The sequence below is a fragment of the Lepus europaeus genome, chromosome 11 (genome assembly GCF_033115175.1).
Source record: "Lepus europaeus isolate LE1 chromosome 11, mLepTim1.pri, whole genome shotgun sequence".
Classification (NCBI taxonomy): domain Eukaryota; kingdom Metazoa; phylum Chordata; class Mammalia; order Lagomorpha; family Leporidae; genus Lepus; species Lepus europaeus.
In genome coordinates, this window is record NC_084837.1 from 53934355 (window position 1) to 53957032 (window position 22678).

Genomic DNA, 22678 nt, shown 5'->3' on the forward strand with positions numbered 1-22678 from the left:
TCTCTTAGTTACGATTTTTAGTCCTTAGAAACTCTGAGAATATAGGCTTGGTTTTGTTATTGCCTGCTCAAAAATCATCACTGGTTTCATTATTCATACAATAAAGCTCAAATTCTCAAACTCCTCCTCAATTCACTTTCAACGACTTAGTCTTATCAGCCGCTAGGTTGGACAGTATTTCTCTCTCTCTGGTGGTTTCTCATGTTCTCTTGTTTGTGGTTATTCTCTCTACCTGAACTTCCTCTTGCCTTCATCTGCTCCTGTGAAACTTATGCCTGTTCTTCAAGATATTCTAGTTCAAATAACATTTTTCCATAATTCTTTCCTTTAGGCCCTTAACCAAAGTATGTTTTCCTCGCCTTTATTTTATAATTTTTGTCCTTTTTATGATACTAATAGCAAGCTGATTTATAATATGTTTATCTTTATTTATGTTTTTCCTCTTCAATATTGTAATCTCTTTGAAGGCAAAAAAAGTTATCCTATTTTTTTGTGTTAATATAGGTGCTAGAAATATATTGCATTCATTGGAAGTACTTGTTGAGTACTTACATTTTTATTACATCAGTTTTTTATTTGTAAAATCCACACCTGCTGAACCAAAGTGATAAAAAAAACTCCCAGGCATATGACAATTCAATATTGCACTACATTTAAAGGTATTAAAAAATTCAGGGGTTGGCACTGTGGCATAGTGGGCTAAGCCTCTGCCTGTGGCACCAGCATCCTATATGAGCGCCAATTCTAGTTCCAGCTATTCCTTTTCCAATCCAGCACTTTGCTGTGGGCTGGGAAAACAGTGGAAGGTGACTCAAGTGCTTGGGCCCCTCCACCCATGTAGGAGACTTGGAAGAAGCTCCTGGCTCCAGCTCTGGCCAATGCAGCCATTTGGATATGAACCAGAGAATGGAAGATTCCCTCTCTCTACCTTTCAAATAAATAAATAAAATATTTTTAAAATTATTTATTTATTTATTTTTGACAGGCAGAGTGGACAGAGAGAGAGAGAGAGACAGAGAGAAAGGTCTTCCCTTGCTGTTGGTTCACCCTCCAATGGCCGCCGCGGCCGGTGCGCTGTGGCCCGAGCACACCGCGCTGATCCGAAGGCAGGAGCCAGGTGCTTCTCCTCGTCTCCCATGGGGTACAGGGCCCAAGCACTTGGGCCATCCTCCACTGCACTCCCTGGCCACAGCAGAGAGCTGGCCTGGCAGAGGGGCAACTGGGACAGAATCTGGCACCCCGACCGGGACAAGAACCTGGTGTGCTGGAGCCGCTAGGCAGAGGATTAGCCTGTTGAGCCACGGCGCCAGCCTAAATAAAATATTTTTAAAAAAGTAAAAGCTCTCATGACTTTAGTTATATTTAGTAAAAAAGAAATTCAGAGTGTGGGAGACATCTGTGTGGGTTAAAGCTCCTTCTGAGAAACTTCTTAGAAAGCTCTTGAGGATATGGCTTGAAACAACAGTGGTACTCAAAGGGTGATCATACATGATAAACATAGAATATAAGAGTAAACATTTAGAAATTCTTGTGGAAGAATAGTTTTATGTGTGTGAAATGTAATTTGAAAATGGGAGTATATGAGTGGACTAATATAGTATTTGTCTTTCTGAGGTAGGCTTATTTCACTTAGCACAGTGTCTTCTAGGTATATCCATGTTGCTACAAACATCAGAGTTTCCTTTTTATTAAGGCTGCATACCATTTCATTGCAAATATACACATACATACATACATACATACATATCACAATTCCTTCTTCAACAAATGGTGCTGGGAAACCTGGGTCTCTGTGTGCAGAAGTTTGAAACTAGACCCCTACCTTACACCTTACACAAAAATCCATTCAAAATAGATCAAAGACCAAAATCTACAACCCAATACCATCAAATTACTATTTTAGAACATTGGGGAAACTCTGTAAGACATTGGCACAAGCAAAGACTTCTTGGAAAAGACCCTAGAAGCATAGGCAATCAAAGTGAAAATTGACAAACGGGATTACATCAAGCTTAGAGGCTTCTGCACTGCAAAAGAAAAACACTCAGCAAAGTGAAGAGGCAACCAAAAATGGGAGAAAATATTTGCAAAGTATGCAACTGACATGGTTAATAACCAGAATCTATAAAGAGCTCAAGAAATTCAACAACAAAACAGACAATCCAGTTAAAAAATGGGCAAGAATTTTAATAGTCATTTTTCAAGAGAGGAAATTCAAATGGCCAACAGACACTTGAGAAAATGCCCAGGATTGCTAGCCATCACGGAAATGCAAATCAAAACCACAATGAGGTTTTGCCTCACTACAGTTAGAATGGCTCTCATTCAGAAATCAACAAATGACAAATGCTGGTGAGGATGTAGGGAAAAAGGTACCCTGAAACACTGTTGGTGGGAACGTAAACTGGTGCAGCCGCTGTGGAAGACAATACGGAGATACCTCAGAAATCTGAATATAGACCTACCATATGATCCAGCCATTCCACTCCTGGAAATTTACCCAAAGGAAATCAAATCAGCATATGAAAGAGCTATCTATACCCCCATGTTCATTGCAGCACCATTACAATAGTTAAGATATAGAATCAACCCAGATGTCTATCAACAACTGACTAGATAAAGAAATTATGGTATATGTGCATTATGAAGTACTTTTCAGCTGTAAAAAAATGAAATCCTGTCTTTTGCAACAAAATGACACTTCTAGAAGCCATTATACTTAGTGTAATAAAACAGTAACCAAAAAGACTAATACCACATGTTTTCCCTGATCCAGGGTGACTAATAGAGGGCCTAAAATACAATGTATTGGAGTGAAATGGAAATTCTGAGATTTGATGCTTGTTATAGCCCTTGTCTCTTCTGTTCTGGAACAGTGTTTTTTTTTTTTTTTTTTCTTCATATTATCTGTTGAAGTCTCTTAGTATAGGGTTAACTGTATGGTCATTAAGTAAATTGAAAATAGATCTTTATAAAGATTAAGAGTAGGAGTGTGAGAGGCAGGAGGAAGAAGGTTTGGAGAATGGGCAGGAGAGACAGTAGGGTGGAAGGTATCACTATGTTCCTAAATCCATATATATGAAATACATGAAATTTCTATAACTAAATAAAAATTTTTAAAAAAAGAAAGAGAAGAGAAATCGCACCTAAAATATCCTATATAATACTATCAAAATAAATTTTATCTTTCATTTGGGAAGCTCACTTCCTTCATAGTTCACCCATTTTCTCCTTTGAAAGTTATATTTAATTTGTGTAAGAATAGACTATTTCTTTTTTTAAAGACCAAAAGAATTATTTGGTTTGTCTTTCAGCATTCTTTCTTTTTTTCAGGATGCTGGGTCATGGACCATTTCTGAAGTCACCGCTTCTGGTGCGGTCTGGGAGCCAGCTGGAGACACGAGGAGTTAAGCTGTCCATGATCAAGCATGACAAATGCCTCTCCTCCTGTCGTTCAGATGGATGATCCTCAGCACTTACAGGCTAGTTTGTCCACATTCCTGCTTCCTAATAAATTAGCTGCACCAAAGTCCTGGCATCAAGGACCCCAAAAAAGACATCATCCTTTAATTGTACGGAGAACAAATACTTTTAAATCACTTTACAAAGGCATTTATCACGGACGGTTGAATTTGCTTCCTTTCATTGTAGTGAGATCAGCATTGCAAATTATTCATTTATGACCCCAATAAGGAGTTTATATACATTTGACCAATATAAAAACTGAGGTCAGAATGGGTGAAAGACAGCTTTTCCATTTGAGACCACGATTGAGTCACTGTGAAAGAGGATGTGTGAAATGAGACCACTGGAATCTTCAGCCACAAGTGAGTTCTGAGGCAGAACAGGTTTGGGAAAATGTACATGTGTTGACTGAGGAGCTGGAGATTAAAACTATCCATGCTCCTGCACCCACATGGGAGACCAGGGAAGCACCTGGTTCCTGGCTTCGGATTGGCGTAGCTCCAGCCTTAGCGGCCATTTGGGGGGGTGAACCAACCGAAGGAAGACCTTTCTCTCTGTCTCTATCTCTCACTGTCTAACTCTGTCAAATAAAAAAAGACTATCCAATCTGTGTACCTTTTTTCAGGGTCTTCGGTGTCACTAAGGGTATATAAAACCCAGCTTGAGGGTTAATTATCTAAAATACTCTGCACACATATGCGTGTGAGTACATACATAGGCACATACACACCACACCAAAACAAAACCAAACACAAATGTAATAAGTATAAATGTAGGAACAATATTCTCTGTGACCCAATGAAAACTGAAGTGAAAGTTGTGAAAGGGATTTGCTGAAGGTACTAAGAGATGACTTCCAGCGTGAGGCTCTGAGTTTTTAAAATTCTGATAAAGAACATGATAACACGGAAATCATCATCATTCCTAAGCAATTAACATCTGTTGAGTGCTTTCTGCAGGCTGGGGTTTATTTTAGGAACTTGTATATCCATCGTTTCATGAAAACCTCATAGTAACTGTTCTGTGGAGTAGGAATAGTCATTCCAACTTTTAAAAAAAGATTTATTTATTTATTTGAAGGAGAGTTACACACAGAGAGAAAAAGAGGCAGAGAGAAATAGGTCTTCCATCCCCTGGTTCACTCCTCAATTGGCTGCAACAGCTGGAGCTTTGTATATCCAAAGCCAGGAGCCAGGAACCTCCTCTGGGCCTTCCCACGTGGGTGCAGGGGCCCAAGCACTTGGGCCATCTTCCACTGCTTTCCCAGGCCATAGCAGAAAGCTGGATCGGAAGTGGAGCAGCTGGGACTCAAACCAGTGCCCATATGGGATGCCAGCACCACAGGTGGTGGCTCTACCCACTACGCCACAGCACCGACCCCTCATTCCAATTTTACAGTCAAAATTAAGAGACGCTCTGAATTAAACAAGTGATTAATAGAAGAATTAAGGTTCATGAAGATCTTCTGATTCAAGATTTTATATCTTTTCAATGAAATCACATTGAGATTGAAAATCTAATTGTAGAAGTGTAAGGTTTTTCTCCTCCGTGTCACAGAGCACACAGGTCTAGTTCTGCGATGACTGAAATATCCCCTACACTAGCATCCTCTTCTTACTCCACAGCTCCAGGGGGAATTAGGTGTTTATTTCTTTGTTTTCCTGTGACTCTGTGTACATTTAATGATTAAATCATTTATTTCATTTTATGATAGTTGTTTTTCTGTCTGCCTATCTCCCCCACAAAACAGTCTGGCGAGGGAAGAGATCATGTCTGAATTATCTTCTTAGACCAACAGTAAGACAAGTGTCTAACTTAGAGCAGGCATTCAGGAAGCATTTATTGAATGAATGACTGTACAAATGTGAAAGTAACAGAGTGACTGTTTCACACTCTGTTGAACTAGGTTATTCCACATCTCTCCTGGACCTCCTGCCAGAGACTTTGACAGGCACTTTAAACTTCTCCAGAGCCTTCCAAAAGCATTTTTCATTTCCTTATTCCTGAGACTGTAAATCGGGGGCAGAAGAGAGGAATAAGCATTGCATAGAGCAAGGCCATGATCTTTGGCATCAGGGTTGAGTGGCTGGAACCAGGTCTCACGTGCATTACCATAATGGTACAATAGAATAGCAGCACCACAGCTGGGACCCACAGGTATAAAAGGCCTTGGGCCGACTGGATGTCGAGGGCAACAAGTAGAACCAAGGCATAAGATATGAGATGAAAAGGAAGCTAAGGAGGACAATGAGAGAGCTTAAGAGCTGGTGAGCTTGGACATAGGAGCAGTAGCACACGAAAGGGTCAGCAGTGGAACTGAATCACATATGAAGTGGTCAACACATTAGGGCCACTGAAAGGCAACTGGGAAATGAGAATAACAGGCACCAGATACCAGAGAAAGCCACACACCCCACAGGAAATCACTAGGTTGAAACAGTGTTGTCCAGTCATAACTGTGGCATAATGCAGAGGATGACAGATGGCAAAGTACTGATCAAACGCCATTGCTCAATGGACCCCATGGAGAAGAGAAAATATAACTGGAGGAAGTAGCCAGTGAAAAAATGGTCTTGGTTTCTAAAAGGAAGCTGACCAGTGTGTTTGGGACAGTGGAGTTGACATACCAGATCTCTAGGAATGCAGAATTCCCCAGGAGGATGTACATGGGGTGTGGAGATGCTGGTCCCAACACACAGCACAGATAATGGCTCTGTTTCCCATGAGAGTCAGGAGGTAAATGATGCAGAAGAGCAAAAACAGGATGATCTGAATCTCTGTTATAGGGGAAACCCAGAGAGATGGATTCACTCACTGACTCAGAACGGGATCTGACCCAGAGACGTCCATTTAGCTGTGAATTGTCCTGCAATGAGATATTTTATCATGAGACCAAATTCAAACAACTGAGCATAACATACATGACCCTTCGTGATCTAGTCCTTTATTCTTTAACCTCCTCTCTTTTATTTTTTAAATCTCATCTCTTTTCCTGTGTCCTCTTGACTCCTGTGCCTCACTAAGAAAAGAACAGCTTTGTTTCTTTTTTTTCTTATGATTTACTTTTATTTATTTGAAAGACAGAGGGAGGTCTTCCATTTGCTGGTTCACTCCCCAGATGGCTGCAATGGCTGGAGCTGCACCAATCCCAAGCCAGGAGCCAGAAGCTTCTTCCAGGTCTCCCATGTGGGTGCAGAGGCCCAAGGACTTGTCTTCTGCTGCTTTCCTAGGCCATAGCAGAGAGCTGGATCGGAAGAAGAGCAGCTGGGAATAGAACCAGGGCGTATTTGGATGCTGGCGCTTCAGGCCAGGGCGTTAACCCACTGCACCACAGCTCAACTTTATTTCTCTTTTTCTTCTCTTTCTTTCTTTCTTTCTTTCTTTCTTTCTTTCTTTCTTTCTTTCTTTCTTTCTTTCTTTCTTCCTTCCTTCCTTCCTTCCTTCCTTCCTTCCTTCCTTCCTTTTTTTTGACAGGCAGAGTTAGACAGTGAGAGAGAGAGAGACAGAGAAAGGTCTTCTTTTCATTGGTTCACCCCCAAAATGGCCGCTACGACTGGCTTGCTGTGGCCGGCGCACCGTGCTGATCCAAAGCCAGGAGCCAGATGCTTCCTCCTGGTCTCTCATGTGGGTGGAGGGCCCAAGCACTTGGGAGTGAGCCGCAGCACCAGCCAGAATAGCTTCTTTTCTAACAAGTCATACCCAAGATAGCTGTTAATTCTTCCTAACTTCTCTGTCATTCTCCATCCATTCTTTTCTCTTTCCCTTCTTTCCACCTAGTTATTCACTCTTTTTTGGGCCTGGGTAACTTGTTCTTACAGTTTACACCATTCATTAATTTCTTCCTTCATGAAGCATTCCTGGACTCTGTAATCATTGCTGATTCTTTGTCCTGCCATACATCCAATGTATGTACTCGTAAACTTATTATAGCTATGCTTTATCAAAACTCATAACTGGATCATTATGTTAAACTAGAAGAAATGAGAAGTAACATTCTACAAGCTACAGATTTTTCTATAATAAATAAGATTTACATTTTATAGTTTGCACTACAGATATTTTGAGTCTTAATTTACATACAAGACTGTAAAACTCTGAGAATAGAGCTCAAGTGTTAATCATCTTTATTTTTTTCCAGTATTTAATGCGTTATCTTGTAAGCAATATGGCTTTATAATTGTTTGTTAAATAAATGCATCACTATTTATGCCTCCAATTGAGTCTTGATTCAGGTAACTTTTCCCCTGGAATAGTTAATCACTTCATACATTTCATTATCATACCTGGAAGCTGGAAGTGGGGACAGATTAGAGCAAGTACACTCCAAAAAGAGGAGGTGCCTAATGTGGCGTGGCATTAAAGTAAATAAATGCTCCTTTTCACCTGGGACTGTTCAGTGCTTAGCATCTCAGAAAGTACTTCAGGCTCAAGGAGATACAAATGGTCATTCACCCTGTATGAGATCCCGAGACGGACTCAGCCTATGTTAAGAATGTGTGTGCACTGGTTTCCGTGGATTCTATTGAGATCCGCCCCTTTTAGTTATTCACAGAGTAACAGGAAAGGACCTCCATATGAATCATGAAAATACTGCTTAGACAGGGGAACAATGGCGAGGAAGTGCTCAGATTGGTTTTCCAGAACTGCGATGTCCTATGGAGCATGATCATTCTAATCATCAGCTGAGGCCACTCTCTGGATGCACTAGCTGTGTGCAGATTCATGGCAAAGTCCTAGCGAGGGACGTGGCTGCCCTGTTAACTTTATTTGCATCAGGAAAATTACTCTGTAATTCCAGCCCTTCGGACCTGGAAAGTTTCTCTGAGCCATTATGCTCTTCTCCATTTTGTTTTCTCTTTTGAGCAGTTGCTACTTTAATCCAAATTTCTCTAAATGTGTTGTTAGAAGAAAGAGACACCATGAAGCCCTAGAAAAAGGGGGACATATAATTGGATAAAGCAACCAGTGAGGAAGACTGACAGGGTTTTTAAGAAGTTGGGTGTTGCTACTCCCGTCTAGAATGAGTTGATGATTTCTGAAACATTTAATGATCTGGTATCTGGAGATCACTCTGATTGGTATAGCAACTTAGGAAATACAAAGACCTAAAGTAGTTTAATTTCATTTCCTCACTTAAGGTAAAGAAATTCTTCACCTTCCCCGAGGATCATTCAGACGTTGGTGTTAAGAACCTTTGGTAATGTCAAGGATCTCGTTTTTTTCCCTGCCAGTTGTTGCCTTGCTCTGGCCAGGTTTTCTGCCTGCATCTGCTTCATTACTTGTGATGATATCAGAACCCAGTTTTGCTAGATAAAACCATTAGTGTGAAATCCCCAGCTTTGGCTACTCAGTAGTCAAACAATTTTATACACATGTAAGTAAAATCAAAACTTAGAGATCTCACATTCTTTAGCTTTAAAATGTGTTTATGAGACTCCCCCACAACTGGTGCTGTGGTGTAGTGGGTAAAGCTGCTGCCTGCAGTGCCGGCATCCCATATGGGTGCCAGTTGGAGCCCAGGGTGCTCCGCTTCCAATCCAGCTCTCTGCTATGGCCTGGGAAAGGAGTGGAAGATGGCCCAAGTGCTTGGGCCCCAAACCCACATGGGAGACCCAAGAGAAACTCCTGGCTCCTGGCTTTGGATTGACTCAGTTCCAGCTGTTGTAGCCATTTGGGGAGTAAACCAGTGGATGGAAGACCTCTTTCTCTGTCTCTCTGCCTCTGCCTCTCTGTAACCCTGCCTTTCAAATAAATAAGTAAATCTTAAAAAAAAGAGACACCTCAAAACAAATTAATTTTCCTAATTATTTAACCTACTAGGACTTTCCAGGGTACAATAATTTTTATTGTAGCTTTCATTTTCAGTTCTATGTTTCTTTGGAACTTTTTAAGTGTCTATAGATACAGGATCTAAAACAGATGCAGGGAAACAATGTTTTAAGGTCATTTAGCATTATCTGGTAAGAGTTATTGGTCTTAAAAAAGAGTTATTGGTCATAACTGGACTCTTCTTATTTCAATAGAAAGCACACTTGAACTTAGATTTGAAAAAAACTATGCCAATTTTATGTTTTAGAAAATAAATTCATTTTTACTTACCTCAATGACAAATATCAGTCCTCTCCAGGAATTGAAGCTCTAGTTACCTGGATTTTTTACTTCAAATCTTTCATAAGAAACAGCAACAACACCACCATCAAAAACAACAAATCAGGATTATCTTGCTAGAAAAAAAAGGTAGAGAGATGATATGATTTCTCTATAGCAGGTGTGATATCTGGGGAGGAATCCCAGACCAAAGTCAATTGTGTCCTTTTTTCTCATTCTTAGTCTGAAACATATGGATTTCTTGGACCTTCACTGAGAAACGAACCCTCTTTTGTACAATTAACTGTGCAATATCTGCCAATGGTCTCTTCTGAGGAGCTGGCTGGAAGACCAATGTAAATGAGACTTTTGGAGTAGTCTCCAATTTCTAGCTTGCAAGAAAGGATCCAAATACCACCTATTTTCAAGTGTTGGAGAGAAATGAAGGGTGTACCGAAGAGTTTGGTATTCTCTGTCTCTTCTTGTTCAGTGTTTTCCAACATCTGATCCCTTGAGTTTAAAAAGATAGATTTTTCATCTCAGAACTCCTATGGGCAGGTCAGTCTTTCAGGCTTGCATCTGCCTTTACTTTCCGTATTAAATTCCTTGGGGAAAGGACCCAGGAAAAATGAAAAGTGGGCATGAAGAATATACATGTGGTTTTTGTCTTTTGAACTCAAAGCCAATTATTTTGTCCTTTATGGAAATAAGATTTCTCTAGGGAAAGCTGACAACCATATAACCAGTCTCCAGACAGAGGTGGAAAATGAAGAAAACAACCAAAATATATTTGCCTTTTGTAAAGAAGAAAACAGTAGAAGCTTAAAGGTTATTGGAGTTTTTTTATGGTACATCAAAAAAATTCCATTATATTTTTAGTTTTATAACCCAGTGGTCCACTGTTATTAGCTCAATATTTATTAACATGGTTTCTCTCTTAAGGCTATTTTGTTTCCAACAAATTCTCAGCTTGTGTGCGTATGTGTATGCACACTCTAAGCTATTATTTTAATGAGCTCTGGCCCAAATAATCATATTGCAAAAATGCCTCCTCTGACATGTTTCCTAAATAGCTTTTCCAGATTTCACCATCTGAATTAATTTTTTGTTTTTTGTTGGTTTGTATCTCTTTATTTGAAATATCAGCTTGTTGAATTGAGATGAAATTTAGTGTACTTTTCTTACACTATTGATTTGCTTTCCCTAAGTATAAATTAGAATTGAAGATTTTGCCTTTCCATGTAAGCTCCTGATTCTCCGTTTGACATGGGATCCTTATTTCACTTTCTTTTTTAAAAAAGATTTATTTATTTACTTGAAAGGCAGAGTTACACACAAAGAGGAGAGGCAGAGAGAGAGAGAGAGAGAGAGAGAGAGAGGTCTTCCATCCACTGGTTCACTCCCCAATTGGCCACAATGGCTGGAACAGCACCCATCTGAAGCCAGGAGCCAGGAGCTTCTTCTGGGCCTCTCGTGCAGGTGCGGGGGCCCAAGGACTTGGGCTGTCTTCTACTAATTTCCCAGGCCACAACAGAGAGCTGGATTGGAAGAGGAGCAGCCAGATCTTGAACTGGTGCCCATATGGGATGCTGGCACTGTAGGTGGTGGCTCTACCTACTAGGCCACAGTGCTGGCCCCATCATTTTCTTTTAATGTTAACTCACTTAATTTGAAATGTATGAGTTGTACTTAAGTAATCATTGTGAGTTAGCACTTACTGGCATTCCAGATGTTTATCAGATCATAGCGAGTCTAATTAACCCATTGTTTGTGAATCTCTTAAAGTCCATATAAGTCATGTGATGCTGATTAATACAAAAATTTCACATGGATTTTTAAAATAGCATATGATTAATTAATACTGATGATGAAGGAAGCAACAAAAGTATCTTTTTTAGGAGTGAGGTTTGCAATAATTTCAGGCAATATATCCAATTATTTTTTATTATTTTAAAGTTTTATTTATTCATTTGAAAGGTAGAGTGACAGAGAAAGAGGGGAGATGAGAGAGGCAGGGAGGAAGGGATGGATGGGGAAAGAAAGAAAGAGAGAGGAAAAGAGAGACAGAGAGAGAGAGGAGGAGGAGGAGGAATATTCCATTCATTGGTTCTCTCCCCAAATGCTTGCATTCCCACAAAAGCCTAGGGTGGGACACACCAAATCCAGGAGCCAGGAACTCCATCCAGGCTTCTCACATGGATAAAACGAATCCAAGTATTTGGGCCATTATCTTCTGCTTTCTAGGCAAATTATCAGGAAGCTGAATCAAAAGCAGAGGTAGGATTATGTGGGCATACCAGGTAGGTATGTGGGCATACCAGGTGGTAGCTTAACCAGTTGTGCAATTTGGACAATGCTATATAACAAATAATTTCCAAATCTTGGTGATTTATAACAAAAATTATTTCTCATTCACAAGATTGTGAATCAGCTAAGATGACTTTTCAGGCTGTAAGACAGTGTTAGGTCTATTCCATAATTATTATTATTTCAGGACCAGACTGAAGAAGCTAACTCCTAGCTGGGATAGATCCATTCACATGGAAAATGGTAGTATTACAAAATAACAAGACACATCACATTTTTAAATCTTCTGTTTAGACATCCACTTTTTTTTTCTATTGACATGGCTAGCCTTAACATCATTAGAGAAAAAAGGTGTATACTTGTCCCTCAAAAGGGAGGAAAAGGAATATTTGATGAGTCCTAAAATCTACCATGTTGCACAACTCTACTTCAATAATGTTTATATTTTTGTGGCAAAGATGCTTTTTTTGGTACCTTTAAAACGTTTATTCAAGATATATACACTTCATGCATTTCATATATACAAATTTGAGAACACAGTGGTTCTTTCCACCCTACCCTGCCCCCTGCCTGCACACTCACCCTTATTTTTCCTCCCTCTCCTATTCCCATTCCTATTTTTTTTTTACAAAGATCTATTTTTCAGTTAACTTCATAGTTCTATACTAAGTAAAGAGTTCAACAAATAGTATGAAGGAAAAAAAAAACAAACAACACTGTTCCACAGCAGTAGAAACAAGGGCTGCTCAAAATCTTCTCATTTCAATGTGTCAATTTAATTCCTATAGATTACCTTTTAGGTGCTAGACTACTTAGCACAGAACAGGGGGAACATGTGGTATTTGTATTTTGAATCCATTTTGTTGAAAATGACAAGATTTCATTTTTTTTTACTGCTGTGTAGTATTACATAGTGTATATGTACCATAATTTGTTTATCTAGTCAATAGTTGATGGACATATGGATTGATACCACCATATGTTAGCTATTGTGAATTGAGCTGCAATAAGCATGGGGGTACAGATCATTCTTTTATATGCTGGTTTCTTTTTGTTTGGGTAAATTCCCAGGAGTGGGATGGCTGGATCATATGGTAGGTCTATATGCAGATTTCTGCAGTATCTCCATACTGTCTGCCACAGTGGCTGTGCCAGTTTACATTCCCAACAACAGTGTGTTAGGGCACCGTTTTCTCCACAGCCTTTACAGAATTTCTTGTTTGTTGACTTCTTTATGAGAGTCATTCTAACTGAGGTGTGGTGTAACCTCATTGTGGTTTTGATTTGCATTTCTCCGATGGCTTGTGACCCTGAGCATTTTTTCCTGTGTCTGTTGGCCATTTGTAGTTCCTCCTTGATGTCAGATCTTCCCTGAGCCCACACTTTTTCCTGAGCATGTATCACTCCAGCTTTTTCCATAGGTGTGGATGCTTTAGAATGTCCTAGTCTTTAACATTTAGCTCCCAAAGAATAAAAAAGAAAGAGTGAAATGAAATTTTGGAAGAAAGGATGCCAGCCCTTTAAAGCCCCTGCAAGTTCCTTCCACTGGAAAAGGAGGGACTTGCAAAAGTGGAAGGAGATCCCAAAATGAACATGCATATCTTTGCACATCTATGGTCAGTAACAGCAATCGACAAGGAGAGCACATATCCTCAATATTTGGAGGAGGAGGTCCATTTTGCCTACCCCACTCCAGTAAGCTGTGTGCTAGCTGATCCAGGAACATACACAAAGCTGTTTGCCACATTCTGGGGGATAGGAAATGGTAGCTGCTCTGGGCTAATAGCTGAAATTGACTGAAATTAACCACAATTTATCATCCAAGCCTTACCCTAGAATTTGTAGGCCTTCTAGAATTACATAAAATAGTTATAATGTGTCTATCTATTTTACCAGTGAAATTGCTACCTAGTTAAGAAAACAGATTCTTGGTGCCAGCATTGTAGTGTAGTGGGTATAGCTACTGCTTGCACATCCCATATGGGTGCTGGTTCAAGTCCCAGCTGCTCTACTTCAAATCCAGCTCCCTGCTAATGAGCCTGGGAAAGCAGCAGAAGATGGCTCAAGTGTTTGGGCCTCTGCAACCCACAAGGGAGACCTGATGAAGCTCCTGGCTGCTAGCTTTGGCCTGGCCCAGCCCCAGTCCTTTTGTGGCCATATGGGTCGTGAACCAGCAGGTGGAGTATCACTCTGTCTCTCTTTCTCTCTAACTCTACTTTCTAATAAATAAATAAATCTTAAAAGAAAAACATTTTCAGAATCCTCCCCAGTACTATCTACTCTTGTCATCAACATAGACTTTTCTAGTTTTTTCCAGCTATCTTGAAGACCTATAGTACATGCTACAGGTCAGAAACTGAGTCTTCAAGAAAGACAAGTTTTAAAACTTCCATGGAAAGAACTGTAGTGCGTATTGTTATATATTCATATCATAAGGAATAGACATATGGCTTTCCAGCATAATTGGACATGGTTTCATTGAGTAAACAATTCATGAAGGGTTATAACAGAGAACTCAGACAGGATTTTGACAGAGAGTTTTTTTTTCACTTTTATTTAATAAATATAAATTTCCAAAATACAGCTTATGGATTACAGTGGCTTTTCCCCCCCATAACTTCCCTCCCACCCGCACCACTCCCATCTCCCACTCCCTCTCCCATTCCATTCACATCAAGATTCATTTTCAATTATCTTTAAATACAGAAGATCAATTTAGTATATATTAAGTAAAGATTTCATCACTTTGCCCCCACACAGAAAGATAAAGTGTAAATACTGTTTGAGTACTAGTTATAGCATTAATTTACATTGAACAACACATTAAGGACAGAGATCCCACATGAGGAGTAAGTGCACAGTGTAGTATTTTTTGAAAACAGATTGGTGGTCCAAACTTCAGTGGTTCTAAAAAAGAAATGTAATTGTGTTTGTTTAAAAATACTGTTCATTTTGAAGGGCATATGCTTTTATTGTTTGCTTTTAATCTTCTAGTTTTGATAGGCATATAAAGAAGTCTTTTTCTTCTTCACTTTCTGTCTCTAGCTCTTAATTTAGTAGGTTACATAACAGGACAGTGGTTGCACTGCATACGTTGAAACAATGCCTACAAAGCCTTCCCAAAACTTGGTTTGATCCCACTCCACGGCCTGCAGGACCCCAGGTTTACATGTAGTAAGGAAAATTACTATCTGGTAAGTCAAAGACATTTGAAAATGTGGAGGATATTGAGGAAAGAGGAATTTGTTCATATTTAAAGTTAATGCAGCAAGATTAAATGTATATAAAATTTTTGGTTTTAGTTTCCTAGCCTCTGAATACACATATAATAGAAATAAAGAGAGCTTCTCCAAAATTATGGACATTATTGAATATGCAACCAGACTACATATGTGACTTTCAGGCAGTAGTTACTTTTCTGATCTTAATGGTTGAATGTAATTTGCTGATTGTACAGCAAAGAGATTTGCATGGATTTGCAAAGATTTTACACTTCTTGGACATACACATTTAAGGCAAATAAATTAAAATGCCATGACTTAAAAAAGTTTTGTGATGTAGAATGTTCTTAGAGGCTATGAATATTTATGAGACTTTCTTAGCCATTTAAGAATAACTATCCAAAAATTGCAAATAAGGCCAAGCTTTGCATGTGTGATCTTTTGAGCTAATGTAAAGCATTGCTTAGTAGGCCCACATAAGGGTCATCTAACTGTAGATGGATGTAATTTTATTTAATTTGTTATTTAAGCATATTACTATTTAATATTTAGAAGACATTGTGCAATTATGTATAATTAGATGTTATAGAAAATTATAAAATCATATAAATGTTTTTTACTGTGTTAACAAAGATAATCCCAAAGATTAAAACTGCATTGCCCTTTAAAAATTAAATTGATTAAATCTAACTTAAAATTTTATTCTAGTGTTATTTTTGTGCTCTGATTATATAAAATCATTTTTGTGCTCTCTTTAGAATGGGTTTTATTATCCTGCTGTCCCTGATTAATGAATTAACACAATTTGACATGTAATCAGCATATATTTGTTTGAGAAATATGGTCCATGGTATTTAAAATTTATAACAGGAAAAGTTTATAAAAATAAAAATATTTAGTTACGAATGATAACAGGCATATTTTCTAGACAATATCCATAAATAGGTGCCATGTAGCCCAAAGACTCAGGTGTTGCTTCAAAGCACATTAACATCTTCATTGGTCATTATCTGAACCATCTTTCCATGGCAAAGCTTATGGATAAATACCAAGCTAACCCTGGAAGCTTGTTACTCAGGAACAGAATGGAAAACAGGTGGCATATGGTAAATTGATAACTGACTCTAAGTAAGTGAACAGGACGGACTGCTTTAACAAAGTTCTCTTTTCAGGGTCTGCAAATTCCTAGGTCTCCTTACTTGCTAGAAAGGAGACATAGACAACTCAAACAACAGTCTAGGGAATCCCAGGGCTCATTAGGCTGAGCAATGATAGAAGGTCCACAAAAACCTCAGACATTTCTAGAGCCCTGGGGACAGAAGAGCTTTCCAATCCATACAGCCAGCCCTCAACTAGAGTTTGGCTTAAAAGGAAGCAGGTCAGGCATGGACTGGAAAACCGTGCTGGCCATCTGAGGATTGCTCATTTTGCTAGCTGAGACTGTGAAGAGGTGACTGGTAGCCTGAATGGCAGGGTAACATGTTCCTTCCTTGAAACCACGTATCTCCTGATAAGCAATGATGTAAGTTTCTCATATAAGCTTATTCAAGGTTCTGAACACCTCCCTGCACCTCTTGCTGTCTCTGACACCATGTTTATCCTTACTGTTCGTATTCCTTTTTTCTTTCCACTCTGGTGTCAAGATATCATTGGAGTTTTGCTGTTTATACACTGAAAAACATCCACAGAAAACTGAAATTCCTGTAGTATCAGTGAATTTTGGGGTTGGTGGTATCTTAAAAGGGTTGGATAACATGGACAAGTTTTATGTTACTGAAGGCACTAGATTCATGGCAACGTTGTTTTAGGACTATAATTCTACCATAGTCCCCTTTAGACACTATTTTTCATTTCTTCAATCATTTCAATTTCTTTTTGACCAAATCTTCTTCAGTTCTACTACATTCAATTTAAAATATAGTATTTCAAACAAGATGAAAAATCATGCTCTTCTCAATAGGAAATACCATCGTGGGTATCATCTCCCTCCAACAGCACCCACTTCTTGGTATTTCAGGAGAAATTAGAAAACATGGATACCTACATAAGGAGGTATCTACATAGCAAACATCTTTCCATTGTTAGTGTGGTCAGGTTTCTTCCTCTAATAATGCCTAATAGCTGAATAGAAACAAAAAACAGATAAAACAGCAAAATACAGCATGCTACAAGTTTTCTTTAAAAAATACAAATCCCACAAGGAAAACCTTGTTCCCTTCTTAAGGTTTTACTCATTACTAGAAAGACTAGAAATTAGCTTCTTAGCTGTCCACAAGTAGCCTTCACTATTGGAAAAGCTTGGTTTTATCCTCTTTTCTTCATATAGCAGGGTCCTTCCATATGAATTTTTATTTCTTGTTAAACCTTGTCAATTTCTTTCACTCATTAAACTTAGAATACTTTTATTGATAGGCTAGGAATACAAAACACTTGATAGGGGCTGACCTTGGTGCTTCCCCAGCACCTGCAGAGATTTGACAAACGAAATTGTGTTGCAATAGAAGGTGGTTTTGGCGATGGATTTTCCTTCACCCTGACGTACATAGTGCTCTTTCCATTTTCACACAGTAGTAAGACATTGATTTTCTTACTGTTGTCAGAGACATGAGAAACGTAGATACTAGAAGATGCTGCTACCAAACATGACCATCTTATTAGTACTAAAAATGAGCTTCCCATTTGGTTGATGTTATATTTTCATATTATATGAAAGCAAAGTTTTTAAAGATTTTGTTTATTTGAGAGGTAGAGTTACAGACAGAGAGAGGGAGAGACAGAAAGTTCTTCGGCTGCTGGTTCACTCCCCAAATGGCTGCAACAGCTGGAACTGAGCCGATCTGAAGCCAGGAGCCAGGATCTTCTTCTGGGTCTCCCACATGCGTGCAGGGGCCCAAGCACTTGGACCGTCTTCTACTGCTTTCCCAGCCCATTAACATAGAGCTGGATCAGAAGAGGAGCAGCCAGTAAACGAATTAGCACCTATATGCGGTGCCAGCACCCCAGGTGGAGCCTGAGCCTGCTATGCCACAGTGCTGGCCCCAATACATGCTTATCTTTATCTGTATCTGTTCTATGGAAATAGTAAGTGAAAGATACACCTTTCAAATGGAAGTATTGTAGCATTATCCATGTGTGATGTTTTCCAAGATCCCAAGTGGATGTCTGAAATTGTGGATTAGTACTGAATCTAGTATATGCTATGCTGTTTTTCCTGTGCATGCATACATACAACTAGGATAGTTTAATTTACTAATTAGGCATAGTACATGGCTAATGATGATAGCTAATAATAAGTGAGAACAATCAATTGTGATATAATGTGATACAACTTATTTGAATGTAATCTCTATCTCTTAAACTACCTTATTTTCCTGCACTCACCCCTGTTTTTGTTCTGATGTGAGCTCCTACAATGCCTATGTGATGAGGTGAAGTGAGGTGAATGATGTAGGCATTGTGATGTAACATCAGGCAACTACAAAGAGTTTTTCTTGAACACGGGCACTGTGATACCATGATAAGCATTCTGATAGTGGAGTTGGTGCAATCTGATAGTGCAATGGCTGGGGCTAGGCCAGGCCGAAGCCAGGATCCCGGAGCTTCAGCTGAGTCTACCACACAAGTGCAGGGGCTCAAGGACTTGGGCCATCTTTCATGGTTTTTTCAGGTGCATTAGCAGGGAGTTGGATGGGAAGTGGAGCAGGTGGGGCTCGAACTGGCACTCGTATGGGTTGTATATTGCAGGCAGCAGCTTAACTTGTTACACCAGTATGCTGGCCCCCACCGTGATTTTTATCAGACTTTTCCAAGTGTTTCCAAGATGATGTCTGAAATTAGATCAGGAAGTTTACTGAGAGCTCAATTCCCCATCAACTGGACATTTTAGATAGGTGGAAAGAACAATAGAATGCCATTTCTTCATGGAAATGTGGAATCCTTGGTATATGCAATGAGCACTGAATAATTTCTAATGTGTCAGAGCTCAAGTTCATAGGATCTTAGAAAAATATTTCTTGTCATAAAAGATTATTCTTTTTGAAATTCAGGTACTTTCCTTTGTTGCATATCTAAATGCCTGACACCTTTTATGAATGAAAGATTTCAGACAACATTCTCTAATGACTTAGGAGAACTAAGTACAACATTTTACAAGTAACTTCTGACGAAATGTATAGATCTTATCTCATTTTGTATTTTATCTAAATTGCTTCTAATTTATTAAAATAATAAATTAAGATCAGAAAACATAGAAATCCAGTTTCCTAGGTATAGTTTCATATTCTTTTTGCTACTTAACTTTGATTAAATCTTGAAGCTTGATTATGTCAAGTAATTTTTAATTTTTCTTCATTTGATTGTACAGGGGATTTTCTCTGTCTTAGAAATTTCTGCCTAACATTACTCATCTCAAAATGCATGTGATGCTTTTATCTTTAGCTTTATTAAGATATAATGGACAGGGGCCGGTGCCATGGCTCACTTGGTTAATCCTCTGCCTGTGGCACTGGCATCCCATATGGACGCCGGGTTCTAATCCCAGTTGCTCCTCTTCCAGTCCAGCTCTCTGCTGTGGCCCGGGAAGGCAGTGGAGGATGGCCCAAGTGCTTGGGCCCTGCACCCTCATGGGAGATCAGGAGAAGCACCTGGCTCCTGGCTTTGGATTGGCATAGCTCCGGCTGTTGCGGCCATTTAGGGGGTGAACCAATGGAAGGAAGACCTTTCTCTCTGTCTCTCTCTCTGTCTAACTCTATCTGTCAAACAAAAGAGATATAATGGACAAATAAAATTGTATATATTCAAATTTTGCAAAATTACAATGGGTTAGAAATAGAAAATATTCTATATAGAGATGGATCTACTAACTCTTAAGCATTTGAATGGAAGAAACATAAGACTGTTTCCTGATTTTGTGTTTGCAACCCAAGATATTTGTGACTGAATGTGGTGTTGGCAGGTGAAATGGTATAAATGGATACCATTTGCATATCTGATGTACAGAACAATAATTTAGCATATTCTTTATTTCTTATGTGTACCTATGGCCATGACAAGTCCAGGAGCAACGTCATTCTCATTTATCTTATTATCTTTTTCTTCAAAATAGGTCGTGGTGGGCTTTTGTACTTACCTCAATGATATGAGTCCAGAGCTTAGTCTCTTCTCTGGGTGATAAGTGTTTTGGAGCCTCTATTCCACATATCCTGAGTCTTATATGTACTGCTGTAGAGATTTAATTGTTTTCTTACCCAATATCTACAAGCTTCTCAATCTTTGTGACTCAGGATAAAAATAAAGAAAAAGAACATGACCTTCATTTTTTATCATTCCTAAATGATTCCGAACTACTAATCTTTGTACAAGACAAAAATTCATTACTTATAATACATTCTTCTTTAAATTTAATAAATTGTTGAACTTCTTTTAGGCAGTAAGTAATGTATAGATACAAGGATGAATAAGAAACGTTTCCTCATCTTGAAAGAGTCATTTTGTTTTGTGGTGCTCATAGACATCTCATTTGATTCTCAAAACAATCTCAGGAGATACCATTATCATTACATTAGACAGAATAATCAAAGTATAACATTTGAGAGTTTAACACCTTCCCTGAGGTCACTTGGTAAGTAGTAGAGTTGGTCATTGAGAAATTCATTGCAGATTTCTTGTCCTTAAAGGATATTTTGTGCTTTCAAACAATGGAATGAGTAGGCTCTTTAAACAAGGGAGTTGTCTTCTTACAATTGTATCTATGAAATACAAGAGGGGCCGGTGATATACTTTAGTAGTTTAAGCCTCCACCTGCAGTCCCATCATCTCATATGGGCACTGGTTCAAGTCCCAGCTGCTCCACTTCTGATCCTGCTCCCTGTTAACAGCCTGGGAAAGTAGTGGCAGACGGCCCAAGCACTTGGGCTCCTGCACTCACGTGGGAGACCCTGAAGAAGCTTCTGACTTCTGGCTTTGGATCAGCTCAGCTCCAAATGTCTGCAATGGCAAATCAGCGGATGGAAGACCTCTCTCTCTGTCTGTAACTCTGCCTTTTGATAAATAAATAAATCAAAAATTTTAAAAAGAAATATATGAAATCTGTTCTCTTTATCTTAATAAAAAAATCTAAAAAGTATTTACTGTGCATCAAAGAAAAAAAAAGACAAACCTCATGCTGTGAATGCAATTGAATAGCAATACAGGAATAAAGAATTGGAAGAAATCAAAATTGTTCTTTGTTCTATCAGTATAGGAATATATATATATATATATATTATATATACATATATAGTACCTCACAGAACTTGGTTGAATTATTTTCATTGTGGAATATGATTCTATGCATACTTGACTTATAATAAGATAGCTAATATACATATTATATATATTGCCTTTTGTCTAATGTATCTTGTTCCAATTTAATTATTATTTCTCTAGATCACTTGGTATTCTTGGCTTGATGAAAAAAGAAAATGATTCCGTGGCAACAGAATTTATTCTTCTAGGCCTATCATCCTCCTGGGAACTTCAGCTATTTCTCTTCTTAATATTTTTGTTGTTTTACATGGCTACTATCTTTGGAAACCTCTTGATAGTGGTAACTGTGCAAGCTGATGCTCAACTGCTCCAGTCTCCTATGTACTATTTTTTGGGCCACCTTTCCTTCATTGACCTATGCCTGAGTTGTGTGACTGTGCCGAAGATGTTGGGGGATTTCCTACAGCAGGGCAAGACCATCTCTTTTTCAGGATGCCTGGCCCAGATCTACTTCCTCCACTTCCTAGGAGCCAGTGAGATGTTTTTGCTGACAGTTATGGCTTACGACAGGTATGTTGCCATATGTAATCCTTTGCACTACCTGACTGTAATGAACCGCCAGTTCTGTTTTCAGTTAGTTTTTGCATGCTGGTGTGGGGGTTTCATCCATTCTATCACACAGATCATACTGGTCATCCAGCTGCCATTCTGTAGCCACAATGAACTGGACAACTTCTATTGTGATGTCCCCCAGGTCATCAAGCTGGCCTGCGTGGACACCTTTGTGGTAGAGGTGCTTATGGTCTCCAACAGCGGTCTGCTGTCTCTCGTCAGTTTTTGGTCTTGCTCCTCTCTTATGCCGTTATCCTGATCCACCTGAGAACTCACTTCCGCGAGGGCCAGAGCAAGGCCCTCTCCACCTGTGCCTCCCACCTAACAGTGGTCAGCTTGATCTTCATGCCATGCGTCTTCATCTACTTGAGGCCTTTCTGTAGCTTTTCTGTGGATAAGGTATTCTCTGTATTTTACACAGTGATCACACCTATGTTGAACCCCCTCATTTACACACTCAGAAATGCTGATATGAAGACATCTATGAAGAAGCTGAGAAAAAAGTTTGTGGCACCCCATTGCCTTGTGAAAGGATGAGAAGGAAGAGAAAACTTAGATAATATACTCTTTCTTGGTTCATTCTTTTTGTTTTTAAAGATTTATTTATTTGAAAGTCAGAGTTACACAGAGAGAAGGAGAGGCAGAGAGAGAGAGAGAGAAAAAGAGAAGTCTTCCAACCTCTGGTTCACACCCCAATTGGCTGCAATGGCCAGAGCTGTGCTGACCCAAAGCCAGGAGCC

General features: G+C 39.1%; 1 protein-coding gene and 1 pseudogene across 1 annotated transcript; one reads left to right on the forward strand and one right to left on the reverse strand.

Annotated features, from left to right (window-relative positions):
- Positions 1–5293: 5293 nt before the first annotated feature.
- Positions 5294–18596, reverse strand: LOC133770527 (olfactory receptor 11H4-like; annotated as a pseudogene).
- Positions 18597–21483: 2887 nt separating this feature from the next.
- Positions 21484–22475, forward strand: LOC133769482 (olfactory receptor 4Q3-like). Its single transcript, XM_062204693.1, is given in 2 exon segments — positions 21484–22156; positions 22159–22475. Coding segments are annotated over 2 exon segments (945 nt in total). The 5' UTR covers positions 21484–21528.
- Positions 22476–22678: the final 203 nt, after the last annotated feature.